Source organism: Fusarium fujikuroi, chromosome FFUJ_chr03, assembly GCF_900079805.1.
Source record: "Fusarium fujikuroi IMI 58289 draft genome, chromosome FFUJ_chr03".
NCBI classification, from domain to species: domain Eukaryota; kingdom Fungi; phylum Ascomycota; class Sordariomycetes; order Hypocreales; family Nectriaceae; genus Fusarium; species Fusarium fujikuroi.
Window position 1 is genome coordinate 1271515 of NC_036624.1, and position 16442 is coordinate 1287956.

Here is a 16442-nt window from a genome sequence, read left to right on the forward strand (position 1 = left end):
TCAGACGCCTCTCGTCTCACTAAAACGCGTTACCAATGTCATCCCAATCAAAGTTATCCATGTCTTGAGTATCGAATCCTTCAAACATGGCAGCATCCCCTGAAGGATCCAAGCTCCCTCCGTCATTGGCAGATCCGAGTCCCAGATCAGATGGTACACCACCCATACTGACATCAAGAGTCAAGTTATCAACAGACATATTGTCCTGAACACCTGAAGCCGCAGCAGCCATGGCATCTCCAAGTGCAGCGGTGTCACCATCGAGGTTGAGAGACATCTCTGCGGTCTGAAGCATTCCTGGAGGCTGGGGGATGATCATCTGTGCTTCTACACGGCGATGTAGACGTACAACGATCTCAGCGAGTGCTGGGTCTTTCTTCTGGAGTTTTCTACAGCCTTCAGCCTCAACTTTGAGAAGATCACGGAGACTACGCTGCCGCTGGACCGATGGAAGCATGTTTCCGTTTGCATCGACAACTGCGGGGGCATCTTTCGCAGCGTCAGGTGCACAGATCAATGAGATAGCCACGTCGTAGACAATACTGGCACTTCCAGTCTCTGTGTGTTGTCGAATCTCCTCCAAGATGACGTGCAATACTCGCTTGGGGCCCATTATCTTCAGAGCAGCCAAGATTTGTCGATGGGTATAAGAAGTCGGCATACTGTTCATAGCAGGATGCATGCTCCAGTGGACAAGACCTTGAGTGGTAAGTTTAATGGCACTAGATAGGCCAGTAGGAGGTGTAACGGTCCAAGACTCGAGCTCATTGAGGTCGGTTCCTCCGGTCCGGCGTGACAAGGGGATACTATCCCTGAGAGTTCGCAAAAGAGGTTCAATGTCTTGATTCTGGGGATCTCGACGTTGGTATGTTCGTAAGGCATGCTCCAAAGGCTTTGCAATGAGGTTTTTGACGGATGAAAGCATTGTGCTTGCTTCTCCCGAGATGGAGCTTGGGAGGAGAATGAGTTGCAGGATCTTGATGATGGACTTTTGTTCTTTTTGGTCTATCCAGAGATAGTCTGCCAGGAATCGAATCGCCGGGACAAGAGATGGCAATAAGAAGGTATCCACCAGGTCTGTTTCGTCAGCATGGATCACCTGATTGGCAATGGTACTCACATTCGATGCCTCCCTTGAGGCTTTCGTCGTTGAGATAGCCATGCGTGTATGCAACGACAATGCTCTGAAATAGAGGCGCCACAACAAGATAAAACTCTTGCGGGGGGCAAGATGACATCAACTCATCACCCAGACCACCTGCCTCAGTATCGAAAAGTCCATGAATCCAGCCGTTGAGGTGGTCGTTCTCCCTTTGAGTAAGCTCATTGCATTGTCGTCCAATGTGTCCCCTGCCAATAATCTTAGCAACCCAAGAGTCAGGGCTGGCGATACCAATGTCCACTGCGTTTAGGTTATATCGATAGGTGAAGGCCAACACAAGCAGTAGAACGGCACCAAACTCCTCGTACACGGGTTGATACTCTTCTTGGTCATCTTCATAACGCCAGTTATCAAGAAGTTGACACAAAGGTTCAAGAATATTCGGCAGCTTCTCAAACAGAAGAATGACGTCTAAAGACTGTGGCTTTGCAGCCAGTTGACTGCATAGTACTTTCAACGACATTGTTTCCTTATTGTGGCATGATTGCCGTAGCACCTATGTTTGTTAGAAGTAAATAGGCGACGAATGAAGTCACTTACCTCAACAAGTGCCTGACAAACTGCACCGACGTTGCCGTCCATCTTGTCGAGTTCCCGAACAAGCCCCTGAATCTTTTCCGTATCAGACAAACAGTCTTGCACAAGCTTGTCTTTGGAATGCTTCTGTAAAGATGGTTCATAGGAAAGGGATATTTCTCCCAAAATCCTCTCCACGTGCTCTCTTTGCACGAGGCCATGCAGCACACACGCGGCGCAAAACTCTTCTCTGATACTTTCAGTATAAGGGTTGTTGTTTCGAGACTCGTCAAACATGAGTGATGCTGTAGGAAACAGGCTTGTGTCTACGTGGCTTAGTGCCTCCGTGATACAGAATTCAGCCGATGTGCCTGGGAAGCCAGGAGGCAACAGCTGATAGAGAAGTATAGGAATTTTATTGATCAAGAATGATCTCAGAAGGTGGGCGTCTTTCTGTCCCTCATTGCGGAAAACCGCGTTGGCCAAGATATCGAAAGATGCGAGAATCAGGTCGATGGCACTCGATTGGATATCTCCTTGATACTTGTTGCTCATGTACGAAAACAAAGCATGATCGTCCAAAAGGGGGCGTGCAATAAGCTAGCAAATTAGCATAGTCATTCACCGAGGGACATCGAACTTACTGCAGCGTTCAGGTAGATGTACAATCCTGCTCGAGTGTTGCTGACGGGGATATCTGCCACAACAAAATTGTCCAGGCCAACGGCTGAATCAAGAAGCTCGTCCATAGCAGCATTAGTAGCTTGCTTCTTCTTATCGGCGGGATCAGAGCAGGCAAGGATCTCCGTTCGAAATTGCTCGAGCTTGTCTGTTATTTGCGGCACGAGCTGTAACGTTGGCACAAAGCTTGCCAAGCCAGCAGACATTTCTTTCCGGACGTCTGGCCTAGTCAGTATGGGCGCAGTATGATAGGAATTGTATTACCTTTGGCAATTGGTTTGCTCACGGCTCCAACAAGGATGTCATTCTCGCACATCCGTAGCAGGAGTGCGACCAGAGCTGCCCTCGACGACTCCATCTCATCTCGTACCTGGGCTGTGTGCAATTGCTCAATCATATCGGCCGCAAAGGCAGTCGTGAAAAGGACCATCAATTTGGAAATAATCCTTGTCATGTCCAATGCCGTTTTTGAATCTCGTATGGCTTTGCCTTCTACTACGGACTTGGTAATTCCGTAGAAAAGTACCTCTTCAGCCCAGTAAGAGCTCTTCCATCGAGTAATCTTCTGTTGATTTTCATCCTTCTCTTTATCATCGCTTTTTCCGTTCTCCTTTTCGTTTTCCCTGCCCTCATGGGCGTTCGGTTGTTGTGCGTACGCATGTAGAGACGAGTATTTGTACAGCGCTTTTAGTATTGACGGCGCATCGACATAGCCGAGTCTTGTGAGCACTTGCAAATATGGAGGGATTCGAGGGTCGAGGCTATTATCGTTTGATGGTTGAGGGCGAAGGAAGAAATCAGCGACAAGGGCGGGAGGGAGAGGATGTTGATCATGGACGAGTCGAACGTAATTCTCGAATTTCTCTGTATCGAGACGTTGGGAGATAGAGCGTGCGACAAACTGGGACCAATATTCTATGGCCGAGCGCATCGCTTCTGCGGCTGCTGCGCGAGAGTCCATGGCGAAGGGAATGGATGTTCGAATCGATGATTAAACGGTTGGTCGCGAGATGGATCGATGAACAAAGGAGTTTTGGATCGCGTCCATAAGGTGAACCTTCAGGAAGTACGCCCGTCTATTCAATTGGGCATCAATATACCAAGAAATTCCAAGTTGAATATATTATAGTGGCGGAGATTGACTCTCCCAGCGTCGGCGCATAAACTTTGGTGGATGTAGAGCTTGAGCTGTCGCGGAGTTGATGGTCTTGGTGTTGACTTCGGTGGGACTCACTGTGGCGCGGATTTGTTCCGCGTTGAATAAGACTGACAGGTCTATCAACTTGGACAAATCCAATCGCCATAACCAACCAAAACGATGGAAATTAAGTATTAACAGGTCATTCATATTATGCTATTACTGCTGACTACCTTGCCTATAAGTACCGCGGCCTAGAAGACTGAAAGTCATTGAAAGGTGAATGCACATTGATGGAACCATCCGTAGTTCATATACCACATATTGAGCTGTCCAGTCTCCCTCCAGCAGACAATCAATTCTGATCCTAGATTTTATTTGTTACCCCGGGCTCAATCCCCTCCAAAACCCCACTCAACTCCTCCCAGACCTTTCTACACATCTTCTCTCCTTCATCCCCCTGCATAATCCTGGGCAGTTCATGAAAAGTGCCGTTAGACATAAACTTTCCGTTCAAGCTTTCATCTGCAAACGCTCCAGCCAGTAGAGCACGGGATCCCACCTCCGGAGCTCGTCCAAAAAGTGCAAGAAGCCCTTTAAATATAAGATTGAATGGCCAGGGCGTGTTATCGAAGAGTGGTGTGCAGCAGAAGCCAGGATGCACGCCATTGACGATGATATGGCCTTTTCCAGACACTTCAATAGCTTTGGCGAGTTGGGTCATGAATATGAGTTGAACGAGCTTCGTCTTGTTGTAGTGTTCAAGGACACTTGGCTGCTCATCAAGAGCTTTGATGATATTTGTCTCTTGTACGGGAAGGCGACACTAGTATAGTCAGTATAGATTCGTGGTCGTTCGCATAGGACTCGCCTCAAATGCAGCATCAGAAGATACAATAACAATATGTGGGATAGTGTTAAACCTGGTCGACGTTTGCCTTAAAACAGGGAGAACAAGGAGTGTAAGTAGAGCCGTCGAGATTACATTAATGCTCAGCATGGACTCATGACCCTCGATAAGCTCACGCTTAAAGACAAGAAGACCTGCATTGTTGATCAAGACATCTACTCGGTCCAACTTATTGACACGATCTGCAAACTCGCGAACACTATCATGCAATGCGAGATCTAGGTGCCAAACCTCGACGACGTTATGCTTTCCAGTTGTCTCTTCAATATCTTTCTTTGCGTGTTCACCCTTCTCAAGACCGCGACATGCGAGGATTACTCTGGCAGCGTTCAATTGGGTAAAGTGTCGCGCTGCCTCGAGAGCAATGCCTTGGAAATGGTCAGACGAAGGCAATGAAAGAAGGGAGTATTTATTTACCGCCGTTTCCCCCAGTGATGATGACTACTTTGCCTGTGCAATCTTCCTTTTGCGGTGGTATTGTGGTGAATTTGCCATAGATCATATTCAACAGGAACGACATCTTGAATAATGAGCGGCAATCGAAACGAATGCCGGGACTAAAAAAATGTGTTTAGTTCAATTGGTTGATATTGGAGCCGTGTCTGTAAGGATGATGGAGCGTTCTGTCAAATGAGACGATGAAGCATTGAGTGAGGTTCAGACGTTGTTGCTGCTGACGAATTGTCTGACGGGTCAGTTTGAGCCGAAGATGGTTGCATTGGTCCCCTGTCTGTACATGACCACTCACTGAAAATGACATATTCCGTTGCACATCGCTAAATAGTATCTACACTTGGGGATCCAGAAACGAGGTATATTTGAATACAGGTCTGTTATACCTTGCTCCATGAAGAACAGTACCCAATAGACAATACTTTGAGGCTCAGTGATTGTTGACTGAATAAAGGCTTCATCACTGGCAATCCATATATGAGGTACATTTTGTTTCAGTGATTAGTGATTATATATGAAATCTATAGAATGATAAAACACAGGGGAATCTCAACACTAAACAAATACCAGGATATCTCAGCATCTCAAGTAGCAACCCTATTTCTCAAAAACCGTCATCATCGTCCTCTTCCCAGCCGCCCAACCATCAGCATAATCAGTACCCAGATATCGTCCCTTGACCCACCAGATCATGATGCTAAACAGCTTCATGGTACCCATCTGGCCAGTCGCTCGGCTTCGGCCAAGGGTCACAGCAAACATTGGCTTGTTGGCAGGAGTATACTCGGGAATTTCGCCGCCATCGAGGTGAGCGGGAAGATTCTTGAAAAGGTGCTGTGCCTGTTTGTCTGCCATGCCGAGCTGTGAGTTCTCGAGGTTTCCAGCGTCTCCGATGACGAAGATGTTCTTCTGGCCCTCAACTTTAAGATGGGTTGTCTGTTTGACGTAGCCGTTGCTGTCGAGAAGGTTTTTGGGAACGAATTCGGTATTGGGGATAATGCCAGTAGCAGGTAGGTAAGCATTTGCGGTGATCTTCTTGGTCGTTCCGTCGGCAGAGCGCACCTCCAAAATGGTATCTGATCCTGAAGGTGTTGCGCTGATGACAGTTGTCTTGGGCATGGTCTTGACCTTGAGCTTCTTGAGCTCCTTGAGAGTCTGCTTGCGAACTCCATCTGTCGCGGGGGGTGCAAGAGGGAGATCGTCAGAGTAGATGAAGATGACCTCCTTAGTTCCGTGCTGGGAGTACTCAAAACCAAGTTCACCGGCAGTCTCGGAGCCAGTGAGACCACCACCAGAAACAACAATAGTCTTGGCCTTGCTGATCTGATCTTGGATCTCGTGCAGCTTCGCCTTGGTAGCCTCAGTAGATCCGATGTCCTTCCAGATCAGACCATCCCTCGTTCTCGAGCCAGTCGCAATAATCAGAGTGTGGTAGTTGACCTCACGAACAGTAGCACTGCTGTTAAGCTCGACACTGACAAGGCTGGAGGTAGTGTCAAGAGAAATAGCCTTGCCCTGAATCCACTCAAACTTGTCGGTAGGGTAGGTACTGAATGTAGGTTCCAAGGGGATGATGACCTTGTCGTCAGAGATTTGGCCGGGGACAACGACACGAGGCATGGCGACAGGCCAGTGGAAGTGAGTATTGGGTGAAACGACGACCATCTTGAGATCTTTGCGCTTCATGACTTGGTTGACCATTGTTTGGCGGATCACGGGAAGGGCGGCAGGGCCAGCACCGAGGACCACGATGGTCTTGACGTCAGCCATTGTGGTGGGATTGAGTTGTTGTTGTCGAGGTATTGGTTCTTTGCTTAAAGATGCAATTGCAGTACTGCTTAGACGTAGTCGTAATGTGAGTGAAGATGCCTGATTCAGAACAGGCCGTAACTCTCTACCTATATACAGAATTCAAACCAACTGCCCTCCATCCCTTGCTTTCTCAGCGGATTAGAAACCAACAATTACCAGTTACCGCGCGCACAAGCCCCGTGTGGAAAAGCAACCAGGTTGAAATGGCATTGCATTTCTGCCCCTGTTTAGATTAGAAAGACCAAATGCCGCGCGCGCGGCAGATGCTGCAGAGCTGGTACGGAATGGTCAACAGGTCCACAATTAGAGATCACTGACCAATTGTATTGCTTAACGCTGGTCCTCCCCTCTGCCGCCGGGGGGTCCGGAGGCTTAAAATGCGCTGTGGCTTGGGCTTTGTCAGTGGATTAGATAACTCGGCGACGGGTTCTATCAAGACGCCGAAAATATTGAATTTTAATTATTACGAAAATCAGGTAATTTACATGTGTCGCTTTAAAGCTGGGAATGTCATACCTATTAGGCCTAGATCCTATTATTTCACGTAAGAGTAATTGGCCATTGAAACGTGTATAGAGCGCCAGAACCTTCACAAAACCTTGGCAAATACAGAGAATAAGAGTGCCTCATCAATCAGATCTACTAATGTTAGACCCTGCATGCTAAGTTGGAACCGGTTGACAGCTGGTGCATAGCCAATGAAGGTGTGAGCCGAGGACCCTGGCCGCTGAACAGGGAAACTTGGCTTCGTGGCCCACCTCATGCCAACTACTTTAAATCAACAGACGAATAACAACGACAGAACAAGTCGTGGTTCAATGCTGGATATCATATTGACTAGACTGATTTCCCAATAGGGAGATATACTCTATAACCCTAGTAATTACTGGATTACTGGTAACCCAGTGTCTGAATCTCAGATGTGAAAATACGCTCTAGGTTAGGTGAGCAAGGTTCACCATCTTGGTATCACCTCAAAATATCACCTATCAACAGCATCACCGCGATAGACACGCAACATCTACTTTGGAACTACAGCCTGTTGTTAAGTAATATAACTAAGATAAACAGTGCATGACTCTTCTCGTATCATGGCTTTAGTTCCCCTTGGGCCAGCAAACTTGACCAATCTTCGTGGACTCTAAGCGAACATCAAGTTAGAGATACGAAACATATTATAATGTAATGGATGATCAGTCGAGCCAAGGGGAGCAATACTTCTTCATGAAGCTATCAAGCCTGATAAGATCGCCGAATAAAATTGCACGTCATGATCGTGATCTCCTCACTCGTCAATTTCAATTGTCGTCATTTCCTCTCTTGGCCTGACGCCGATGAGGAGCTGTTGACGATTTGTAAGTAGAGTATTACCAGTCACTGTGGGTATAATGAAGATGCCGAGAAGTTAGCCACAACTTTTCATCGAGATGGTTTTCGTTATAATATCCCCTATGACAACAGCCGTTATGGTACTTGATCTCGATGCTACACGCTGACTTGTTATACCCTACAGCATCACCAACCTAGTAAGGCGGCCCGAAAACAAATATCCAAATGGAGATAATGTTATCGAGATCTTGTACAGCGGCCGTGTATGGTGACGATGGGCTGCTGGTTCTGTTCGATGTGACCCGTCACAGGTTGCATGGCTAGCATGGGTAACCCTCAACGTAATGCCAGCTGAGATCACCTCTCAAAAGTAACCGAGTCGAGACCACGGTGACATATCCCTTGTCTTTCTACCGTCATGAAGTGGTCGACATGGGATACTAAAGCTTTGTCGGGAAGAAAAAACCCCAGGGGTGGTGAGTGCGGCTCAAACGTCATACCCCGAGAGGCGCTGTAATATGATGCAAAACTTCGCCGCAAGGCAACCACTCCACCGTCGCTTTGACCAGGGATCGTAAGCAACTTGCGAAGTGAGAATTGACAGGCAGAAGTGATATCGAATTATTGTTTGTTGAGATTGCGTAGTTGACTCTTCCTTATTGAGGAGGTGGGAAGGATTGATAGAGGAATGGAGGGAACTCTCAACCTTGGTGACCAACAATCTCACGTGAATGACTTCCCTTCGCGATTTTTATGGCTAATGCCATGCACACAGTCCGAACACATGAAGTTGATAGCTCGAGGAATTGATGAGGCCAGCGAGCTAACATTGAAACTTGCAATTGAGTATTCCAGATTGTTTCATCAGGGGCCATCTCAGGTCACCAACCTAGAGCGGAACCATCTTGCATCACAAAACACCCTTATGTCATCTTTTCAGACGACGTCAAAACAAACATCACAGGCAAGGATGCGGTGCGGGTTCTAGACGAGGGTTAGGGGACCCATTCAAGTTAGGAAAACATCGATGGGCCAGGGTTTAGAACGACGAAAGAATCTCTTGAAGTGACAGAGGTTCTTTCGTAGGTGGCATTGATGATTTTCGTATTGACAAACAGAGTTGGAAATGCAGTGTCGTCATCACGTGTCGCGTCGGCTGATCAGAGGCGACAGCATTAGGAGTTGCCCTTCTGAGTATCTACTCTGCTGTAAGGGGTCCGAAGGGCTGAGATTTGGAGAGTGCTGTCCAGACCTCGAGATCAGAGGCTTCTGTTTGGTCCAAAAGCAAGGCCAAGAAGCCGTTTGGCAGCACAAGCTTGTGGGGCATAAAGTGAGGCTCTAAGAGAGTTTTGACGTCTGGGACAAGCTGAAGAAGGCTTCAGGCAAGGAACCAACAAGAAGATTGACGTCGAATGCAGCCTTTTCGTTTGGCAGTCCCTGGTTGGCCAATGACGCAAATGGCCTGGAATGTCGGTGATATCTCTAGCCTTGTGGGTTAAGGATAGTCTCTGCAGCCCGCCGCTCTGGTCTGTTCATGACGCTGGTGCTCCCTGGACGTGCAGCGTATAACAGAGGCGAAACGGTGCTGAGGCGAGATATGACGGTGTGCGGCAGAATTCTGCATCTTCCTCTCAAAAGCCTCAAATCAATCAATCCTGGGAGTCTCCGTTTTCCGTTTTTCCTTTTCCTGTTGCGGAGAAAACGAAAAGATCCCTGTAAGAGGTGACATCAGCAAGCGACTCTTTAGCGTGGCGGCTGAGTGACCTCATTGGCGCACCTGTTTCACAGCAGAGGTCCATGCATGCCGTCATTGGCCCACTCGACTCTCGACTACAATTTCCCCTTTCTTCACTGGTTGAGCGGCACAGCACACAGTTTTGAAATGCCCGCCATGTTGACTTGATACTGTGGTGACAATCCGCCGTAATAGCAGATTTCTCTCCTTTTCTACACGACTTAGTCCGTTTCTGTGGCGGGTGAAGGAGAGTGCTAGAATGCACAAGGGGTTGCACCCCTATTCACTGCCGACGTCAACAGATGATTCATACCGGGGCGTGTTTTGCAACCTCTTGAGGAGGATTCAGGGTCTTTTCATGTGCAATCATAGCTCATAAGTTTCGGTGTGATTTGCACCGAGATAAGATCGGGGAAAGTGGGAATAGCCTCGCTTCAAAACTTTGTTTAGGTGTAGAGTCACATCTGCTGGTCATCAACAGAACAAGGCTTTTCTAAGATTTTCAGTGCGTGATCAACCGGGTATGGGGAAATCAGCCGCCAAGAGGGAAATTGGGTTTTTGGCCATGGGATTGTCGCAGATTTCCCATAGCATTGGGGCCGATTTCCCCTCCAGTCTAAATTCCCTCACTCAGAATGGATCCAGTGATGTGCGCCTCCCGAGAGCATATCGAGCTCTCCCCACGTTGATGCTACATGTTTGAGCCTCAAAGATTATCTTCTGCCATGAGACCCAATGAAATCTGAAACTTGTGGCTCTCGATATACGCCAGTGCTTGCCGACCTCGAGATCTTAGGCACTTTGCTTGAGGCTTTTGCCAATTTGGAGAAATCCCGCTCTGATCCCTGGGACTAACTCACTAGAGAGCGGCACCAGAGTCGGAAGAATGCCAGCCCGAGAGCTGTAGTGATGATGATCCCTGCAATTTGGCTCTTAAGGGTCCTTGTCTTGGGAAAAGAGTCTGGGACCTGGGCGAACCGTTGCTGCTTTCAAACAGCCGCGTGACCCGCTCTATGAAGCTCGTGGTCCCTGGCGTGGTCTCATGGTCTCGGAGCTGAACAATCATTCAGCGAACTTTTGGGTAACAGGCGGGCGCAGTTGTTTCCTCGATGGTATAGGCTTCCACTTCGCATTGCGTCTTTGTAAGAGGTGTTATTTGTCGTAAGAACACATGTTTCTCAGGCCATGATGCCTCCGCATGCATCATTGCCCCGTCTTTTGGCTTGAGCTTCGAGACATGACTTCCAATCACCCACCACCATAGTCGAGCAATGATGCACGAGATGACTTCAGTGCCGGGACCGGATCAGCAGGGTCTTTCTGTATTTGCGCTGTATGTACCCCATGCAACTCGCGATTGATGTGAGTTAAGCTCTTTGCAGTGGTGCAGGGATTTGCTGATCAACAAAGAGCGGAGTGGAATACAGTAACGGTCGTACTGTAAATTATCTCATTCCTGCACGTAGCCTCACCTCTCGGAAGCTCTGAATGGACAAAGTGGCGATGGGGACAGGACCCTGAACCATGCACTTTAGCAAATCAGAGGAGACTTCGTCAGGGTGCAGGGATAAGCCGACGATCTCTCCGAAGCTTACAGTGAGTTCCCAGTAGGGAGTCATCAAGCTACGCCATTGACATACGCTAGAGGACGTCTATCTTTGACGATCAGTCGCTCATGATGGCATTACATTGGCCTGAGCGGACTGTTGAGCCCCTCTTTTCTATTGTGCTCTGGGGATATTTCCCGCTTTGAGAAGAGAGGAGAGGTCAAGTTGATGGTATCACCGTTGGAAGATGTAAATGAGTATTTGAGACCTTGACCTGAGTGACAAAATACTTGGACAAACGTGGGATAGTTGATGACAATTCATCAAGATTTGCCGCTTTTGTAGAAACTGAGATTCGTTATTATCGCAACCTCACCAAAGGTCTCAAGCCTTTTGGCTTTCCTAGGGACGGGTATGACATCCGAACTATGAAGTGTGTGTGAGAGAGAGACAGACACAGAGAGGGAAAAAGAAGGGTCCATCCATGATGATGATGGGCCACGGTGCCACTCACACCACCACACACCCACTTACACGCGCTAACATCGGATGCCACACCCCATTACACAAGACGAATCCACTGTGACTGCATTTTCAAGGGACCTGGGGGTGGAGGCTTCAGGTCTGGTGGGCTTCGACTTTGGGCTTGGGCCTGGGTTTGGGCTTGCAGGTACCCAGCCCGCTCCGCTCCTCTCCTTCTCGGCACTGCTGATGTGCATTCGAGTCCGGGCTGTAGAGTTTGTGGTATAATAAGACCCTGACATCCCTCTCCTCTCGATCTTGCTTCTTATCATCAATCAACACAACAAACAATCACAACAACTTCAGCTACTCTTCAGCCTCATTCATAAACTCTCCCCTTTCAAGCCGGCGTTTACCACCAGCCTATTCAATTTCTCAATTCGACTCACTTGCTTCAGTCGACAATTCATAACTCATTACACTCACACAAACACCACAAAACACCTTCATAATGCCCGCTCGATCAGACTACGGCTCCGTCTCCATGTCTATGTCTCCCCCTCCTCCTACAAACCTCTCAAGCTATTCTCGCTTCATGCACGACCACACAAAGCGTCAGATGGAGGCTTCCGGTGCTAGCCCACCCCCAACCAACGCTACTGCTCAGCGCGCCCGTTCGTCTGGCATGACAAACGGCCACACAAGCCCCAACTACTCATGAATTATGACGAGAACACGACAATTCTAGAGCTCCACTTCCATCATGAGTTCTACTTCTCACATTTTTGTCGTTCTGCCTTGGCTGTTGGGGCGTGACATCAATCGCGACGTCAATGGTGGCGAAGCTGCCCCCAGCCTCTTCTAAGCCAGGCCCCATCCTCACCCTTGTCTCACGAAATAACAACACATTATCTATGGCGTACTGGTGCCTAAAAAGGTTCATTTTCACATGACGAAATGAGCTCTTTCCAAAGTTCTTTTCTTTACAAGCAAACACGACATGCAAGGCGTTTATGGTCGAAGGTTTATGAGCTGCAAGAGTAGCAATGTAACATAGCGGGAACGGGGACACACAAACATTAGCGGAGGAAAGGCATATAGCTTAGAGCTATTTGCTGTGATTAGCGAAATGATATATGAACGAATTATTTGATCAAAACATTTCCATTAATGGTGAATTGAATATAATGTGATCCTATGCTTGCGCCAAAATACACAATCATTATACAAATAAAGATTTAACCTCTCTTTCACTATTCTCTCATGACGATTTCTTTTTCAGTCCCAGAGCAGCTGCATGATCCTTCTTCTTTTTAACCGCCCTCTTGAAGGTTGGCGCTGGGGCTTGCAGCTCAACAGGTGTTTCGTCTGGCTCAGCAACCTTCGCAGAGCTTTCCACCTGAGCTCGAGCCGCAGCGAATGCTGCCTTAGCAGCTTCTTCGTCCTCCTTTTCCTGTTGTTTTCTCTCTTCGTCTTCTGTTCGTACGATAGTATCTACAAAATCCACACCTTCTTTCTCGGATCGGTTGATGCGAGCGTTTCTGTGTCGGATTTCGTCCAAGGCGTCAGCGGCGGCCATCTCTCGTTGAGCATCCTGGTTCTTGGCTTCCAGCTCTTCCATCTTGTCCAACTCTTCCTCGCCTGCGGCTTCTGCTTCTTCTCTTTCCAACCTGTCCAGACGTTGTTCAACACTCTCTTCCTCAGCCGCGCGATTCCTCCACGGCTCATTGTTCCTCACCGCTCCACTGACTACAACATAGTCTTGGTTCTTTGGGTCGGTCTTGATAATGATCTCCGAGCTGCAGGAAGAACACCTGAAACTAAGTTTGACAATCTGTATTCCCAAGTACTTTTCGTCTGGAGGAGTCTCCTTGCGAGCGTTCTTCTTCAAACCGCGATTTGAGAAGGCGCCACATCGTGTGCATCGCATGGTGAACTAGAGACGGGTGTTAGCTTTGGTCGCAATCTTACATATATTTGGTAGGTCAAGACATACTGGACACATTATGCGAACCTGCTGAATGCGAGGTCCAGCGTTCTTGGGACCACGGCGACGTTGAAGAGCGCTTGGATCAAAGTCGGGAGGGTAGTATTTCTGTAGGACTTTGCGTTCCGACATCTTGGGCGAGTTCGGAGAGTAGGTAATTCAAGTAAGGCTCAGTTGTATGTGGAAACGCGCTTGTATTAGAGCAGCTGCTGGTGACAGAGTTAGATTCGTGTTGTGTGAATGATCGATCGTGAAGATTGAAGTTTTGGAGTTGAGCAGTCGCAAAGCATAGCTGATGATAGTGGGGCGATTCGGCTGAATAATTCACAGCCAACCAATCAGCTTGTGTCGCGATTCAGCGGTTCTCAAAGGTAAGGAAGTCGTCTAAAATTATGAGTTAACTTTAGTAAATTTTTAAATTTTTAAATTCTTGCTTTCATAATTCAGCTATAGGAGGATTAAAAACTTAATACCTCAATCCTAAATAATAAAAACGCTTTGAGGTAAATTAGCATAAGTTTAGGCTACCTTTTATTAAGGTGATATTTTCTTGCTCCCCCAAGGTCTGGTACTCGGAAGGCCCCACTATTTCTAGGCGGCTCCACACTCTTTACATCCTCTCCATCCACCAGCTCTTTCCATGAGAATCTTCCTCCTTCAAACATCGTCGCCAACATGCCAAAGGCCGAGGTCGGTTCAACGAAATACGTCGCAAACCGCATGAAGGCCAAGGGCCTTCAGCGTTTGAGATGGTACTGTCAAGTTTGCGGTAAGTAAACGCTGCGCTGTCTCATCATTGGTTTCAACTCCTCTGAATCTCACCTCTGAATCTCATAACAAATACTAACTATTTCACAGAAAAGCAATGCAGGGACGCGAATGGCTTCCGTCAGCACACAGTTTGTGGCCCCCTGAGTCATGTAGCGAGAAAATTACTAACTATCATGGTAGATGTCCGAATCTCACGTTCGACAAATGTTGCTTGTCGGCGAAGACCCCAAGAAATACATAAAATCGTACACGCAGCAGTTTCAGTCAGACTTTCTTCAGCTTCTCAGGACCGGTCACGGTGAAAAGCAGGTCCATATAAACCATTTTTATCAGGAGTACATACGAAACAAAGAACACATACACATGAATGCCACCTCTTTTGCCAGCTTAACGGAATTCGCAAAACATCTTGGCCGCGAGGGACTTTGCCGCGTCGAAGAAAACGATAAGGGTGTTCACATAGCGTGGATAGATCGGTCTCCAGAAGCCCTAAGACGACAGGACGCATTAAGACGCAAAGAGGCCCAGGATCAAGGCAACGAGGAGATAGAACAGCGGATGATTCGGGAGCAGATTAAGCGAGCACAAGCCACCGCTGGCATTCGGGAAGAGGAGAAAGAGGAGGACAATGAAGCTCGAGAGCTAAAGCGACAAGAAGGCGAGAAGATCAAGCTCTCATTTGGAGCGAAGCCAGCTGCTTCTGAAACAAAGTCATCAGAAAGCCCCGCGCCTGACACAACGGCCCCTGAAGCAGAATCCTCGAAGACAGCAGACACAACTGCGGACAAAGGGAAAGGGCCAGAAGTAGCGCCAGCAAAGCCCGGTGGATTTGGAGGTCTTTCAATGAAGCTTGGCGGAAAGCCTCAGACCAAGAACGTTTTCGCCCAGGCCAAGAAGAACGCCCTCGCTTCAGGATCGAAGAAACCAGCCAAAATCGAACAACCAAAGAAAATGAGTGAGGCTGAACGTATAATGAAGGAGGAGATGGAGAAGAAACGATCAAGAGAGTCTGCTGGATTCAGCTTTGGTATGGGCTCTGGTAAGAAGCAGAGAAACAACTGAGGATATTAGGGATTATTTTACAGCTTGGACCGGGTTACGGGAATTATAGCAAATGGCAAGGGTCAAATTATGTTGAGCACAAGAATTGGATGGGGCGTTTTTGCTTTATTCTACCATCGATACCACAACGGCTGCTTTTAAATAATCATACGCGATTTTCATAATTTACTGCTATGCCAGTCCCTCTAACGCCAGTTTCGCCAGAAATGGAGAAGAAATTATTCCAAGCCAGTCAAAATATGGCAATCTATGCATCGTTCTCCGCCTCTGTGCCGTCACGTCTATAAACCCAGTCAGTTCAGTCCATGCTATTAGTGTCCAATTCGACTTACGGAATGTACTGTATTCTATACTCGTCTTCCAGCGTCGATCGAATTTCGTCGGGGAGTTGACCTGACACTTTGATGGCGTACATGCCAGGAACATAGTTGTCAAGGCGCTGGTACCGTGCGATCCATGATTTGGCCGGGTTTGCGAGGGTGATGACTCCCTCGAAGACTTGGGAGGTGCAGCTCTCAATCTGGTCTTGCGAGTGCTGAAGATGCAGAAACTCTTCGCAGTTCGGGCAGCCTTCGTCGCGGAAGCGCTAGGATCGCAATATGTTAGTCTCGGGCTCGTGCTTGTCTTCGCGACGGAGAGGACGTACGGCGTAGGTCATGACAACAGAGCAGACCATGCATGCTCGTAGGTAGCGCGCTTGGCCGGTAGAGACGTAGTTGGAAGTCGACATGGTTCGTGTTTCGGGGGAGATGTCGTCGATAGTATTTTGTTTCGGCGATCGATCTGGGGTCGTGAAGAGTGGTTGTTGAAATGTTGAATAAGTTCGCGACAAAGGCGGCGATGAAGAGCAGTTATGCACTTAAGCGGTGTATGCAAC

The 16442-nt window shown here is 48.0% G+C and overlaps 7 protein-coding genes; 2 read left to right on the plus strand and 5 right to left on the minus strand.

The window, feature by feature from the left end:
• Window positions 1–19: 19 nt before the first annotated feature.
• Window positions 20–3320, minus strand: FFUJ_02529 (uncharacterized protein; the record flags this gene model as incomplete). XM_023574271.1 has 6 exons in its annotated part: window positions 20–108; window positions 163–1020; window positions 1121–1658; window positions 1703–2278; window positions 2323–2526; window positions 2646–3320. 6 exons carry the CDS (start codon window positions 3318–3320, stop codon window positions 20–22), a joined length of 2940 nt encoding a protein of 979 aa, XP_023427655.1.
• Window positions 3321–3864: 544 nt separating this feature from the next.
• On the minus strand, window positions 3865–4927 carry FFUJ_02530 (related to enoyl-CoA hydratase/isomerase; the record flags this gene model as incomplete). XM_023574272.1 has 3 exons in its annotated part: window positions 3865–4323; window positions 4393–4775; window positions 4825–4927. The coding sequence occupies 3 exons, from the start codon at window positions 4925–4927 to the stop codon at window positions 3865–3867; spliced, it is 945 nt and encodes a 314-aa protein (XP_023427656.1).
• Window positions 4928–5457: 530 nt separating this feature from the next.
• Window positions 5458–6630, minus strand: FFUJ_02531 (uncharacterized protein; the record flags this gene model as incomplete). Its single annotated transcript, XM_023574274.1, has 1 exon — window positions 5458–6630. The coding sequence occupies one exon, from the start codon at window positions 6628–6630 to the stop codon at window positions 5458–5460; it is 1173 nt and encodes a 390-aa protein (XP_023427657.1).
• A 5626-nt stretch (window positions 6631–12256) lies between these two features.
• Window positions 12257–12466, plus strand: FFUJ_02532 (uncharacterized protein; the record flags this gene model as incomplete). Its single annotated transcript, XM_023574275.1, has 1 exon — window positions 12257–12466. The coding sequence occupies one exon, from the start codon at window positions 12257–12259 to the stop codon at window positions 12464–12466; it is 210 nt and encodes a 69-aa protein (XP_023427658.1).
• A 540-nt stretch (window positions 12467–13006) lies between these two features.
• FFUJ_02533 (related to YJU2-Essential nuclear protein, putative spliceosomal component) lies at window positions 13007–13864 on the minus strand (the record flags this gene model as incomplete). XM_023574276.1 has 2 exons in its annotated part: window positions 13007–13681; window positions 13742–13864. The coding sequence occupies 2 exons, from the start codon at window positions 13862–13864 to the stop codon at window positions 13007–13009; spliced, it is 798 nt and encodes a 265-aa protein (XP_023427659.1).
• A 543-nt stretch (window positions 13865–14407) lies between these two features.
• Window positions 14408–15565, plus strand: FFUJ_02534 (KIN17 protein-like protein; the record flags this gene model as incomplete). XM_023574277.1 has 3 exons in its annotated part: window positions 14408–14501; window positions 14591–14631; window positions 14684–15565. The coding sequence occupies 3 exons, from the start codon at window positions 14408–14410 to the stop codon at window positions 15563–15565; spliced, it is 1017 nt and encodes a 338-aa protein (XP_023427660.1).
• Window positions 15566–15812: 247 nt separating this feature from the next.
• FFUJ_02535 (related to SPT4-transcription elongation protein) lies at window positions 15813–16295 on the minus strand (the record flags this gene model as incomplete). XM_023574278.1 has 3 exons in its annotated part: window positions 15813–15846; window positions 15898–16151; window positions 16212–16295. The coding sequence occupies 3 exons, from the start codon at window positions 16293–16295 to the stop codon at window positions 15813–15815; spliced, it is 372 nt and encodes a 123-aa protein (XP_023427661.1).
• Between the last annotated feature and the right edge of the window lie 147 nt (window positions 16296–16442).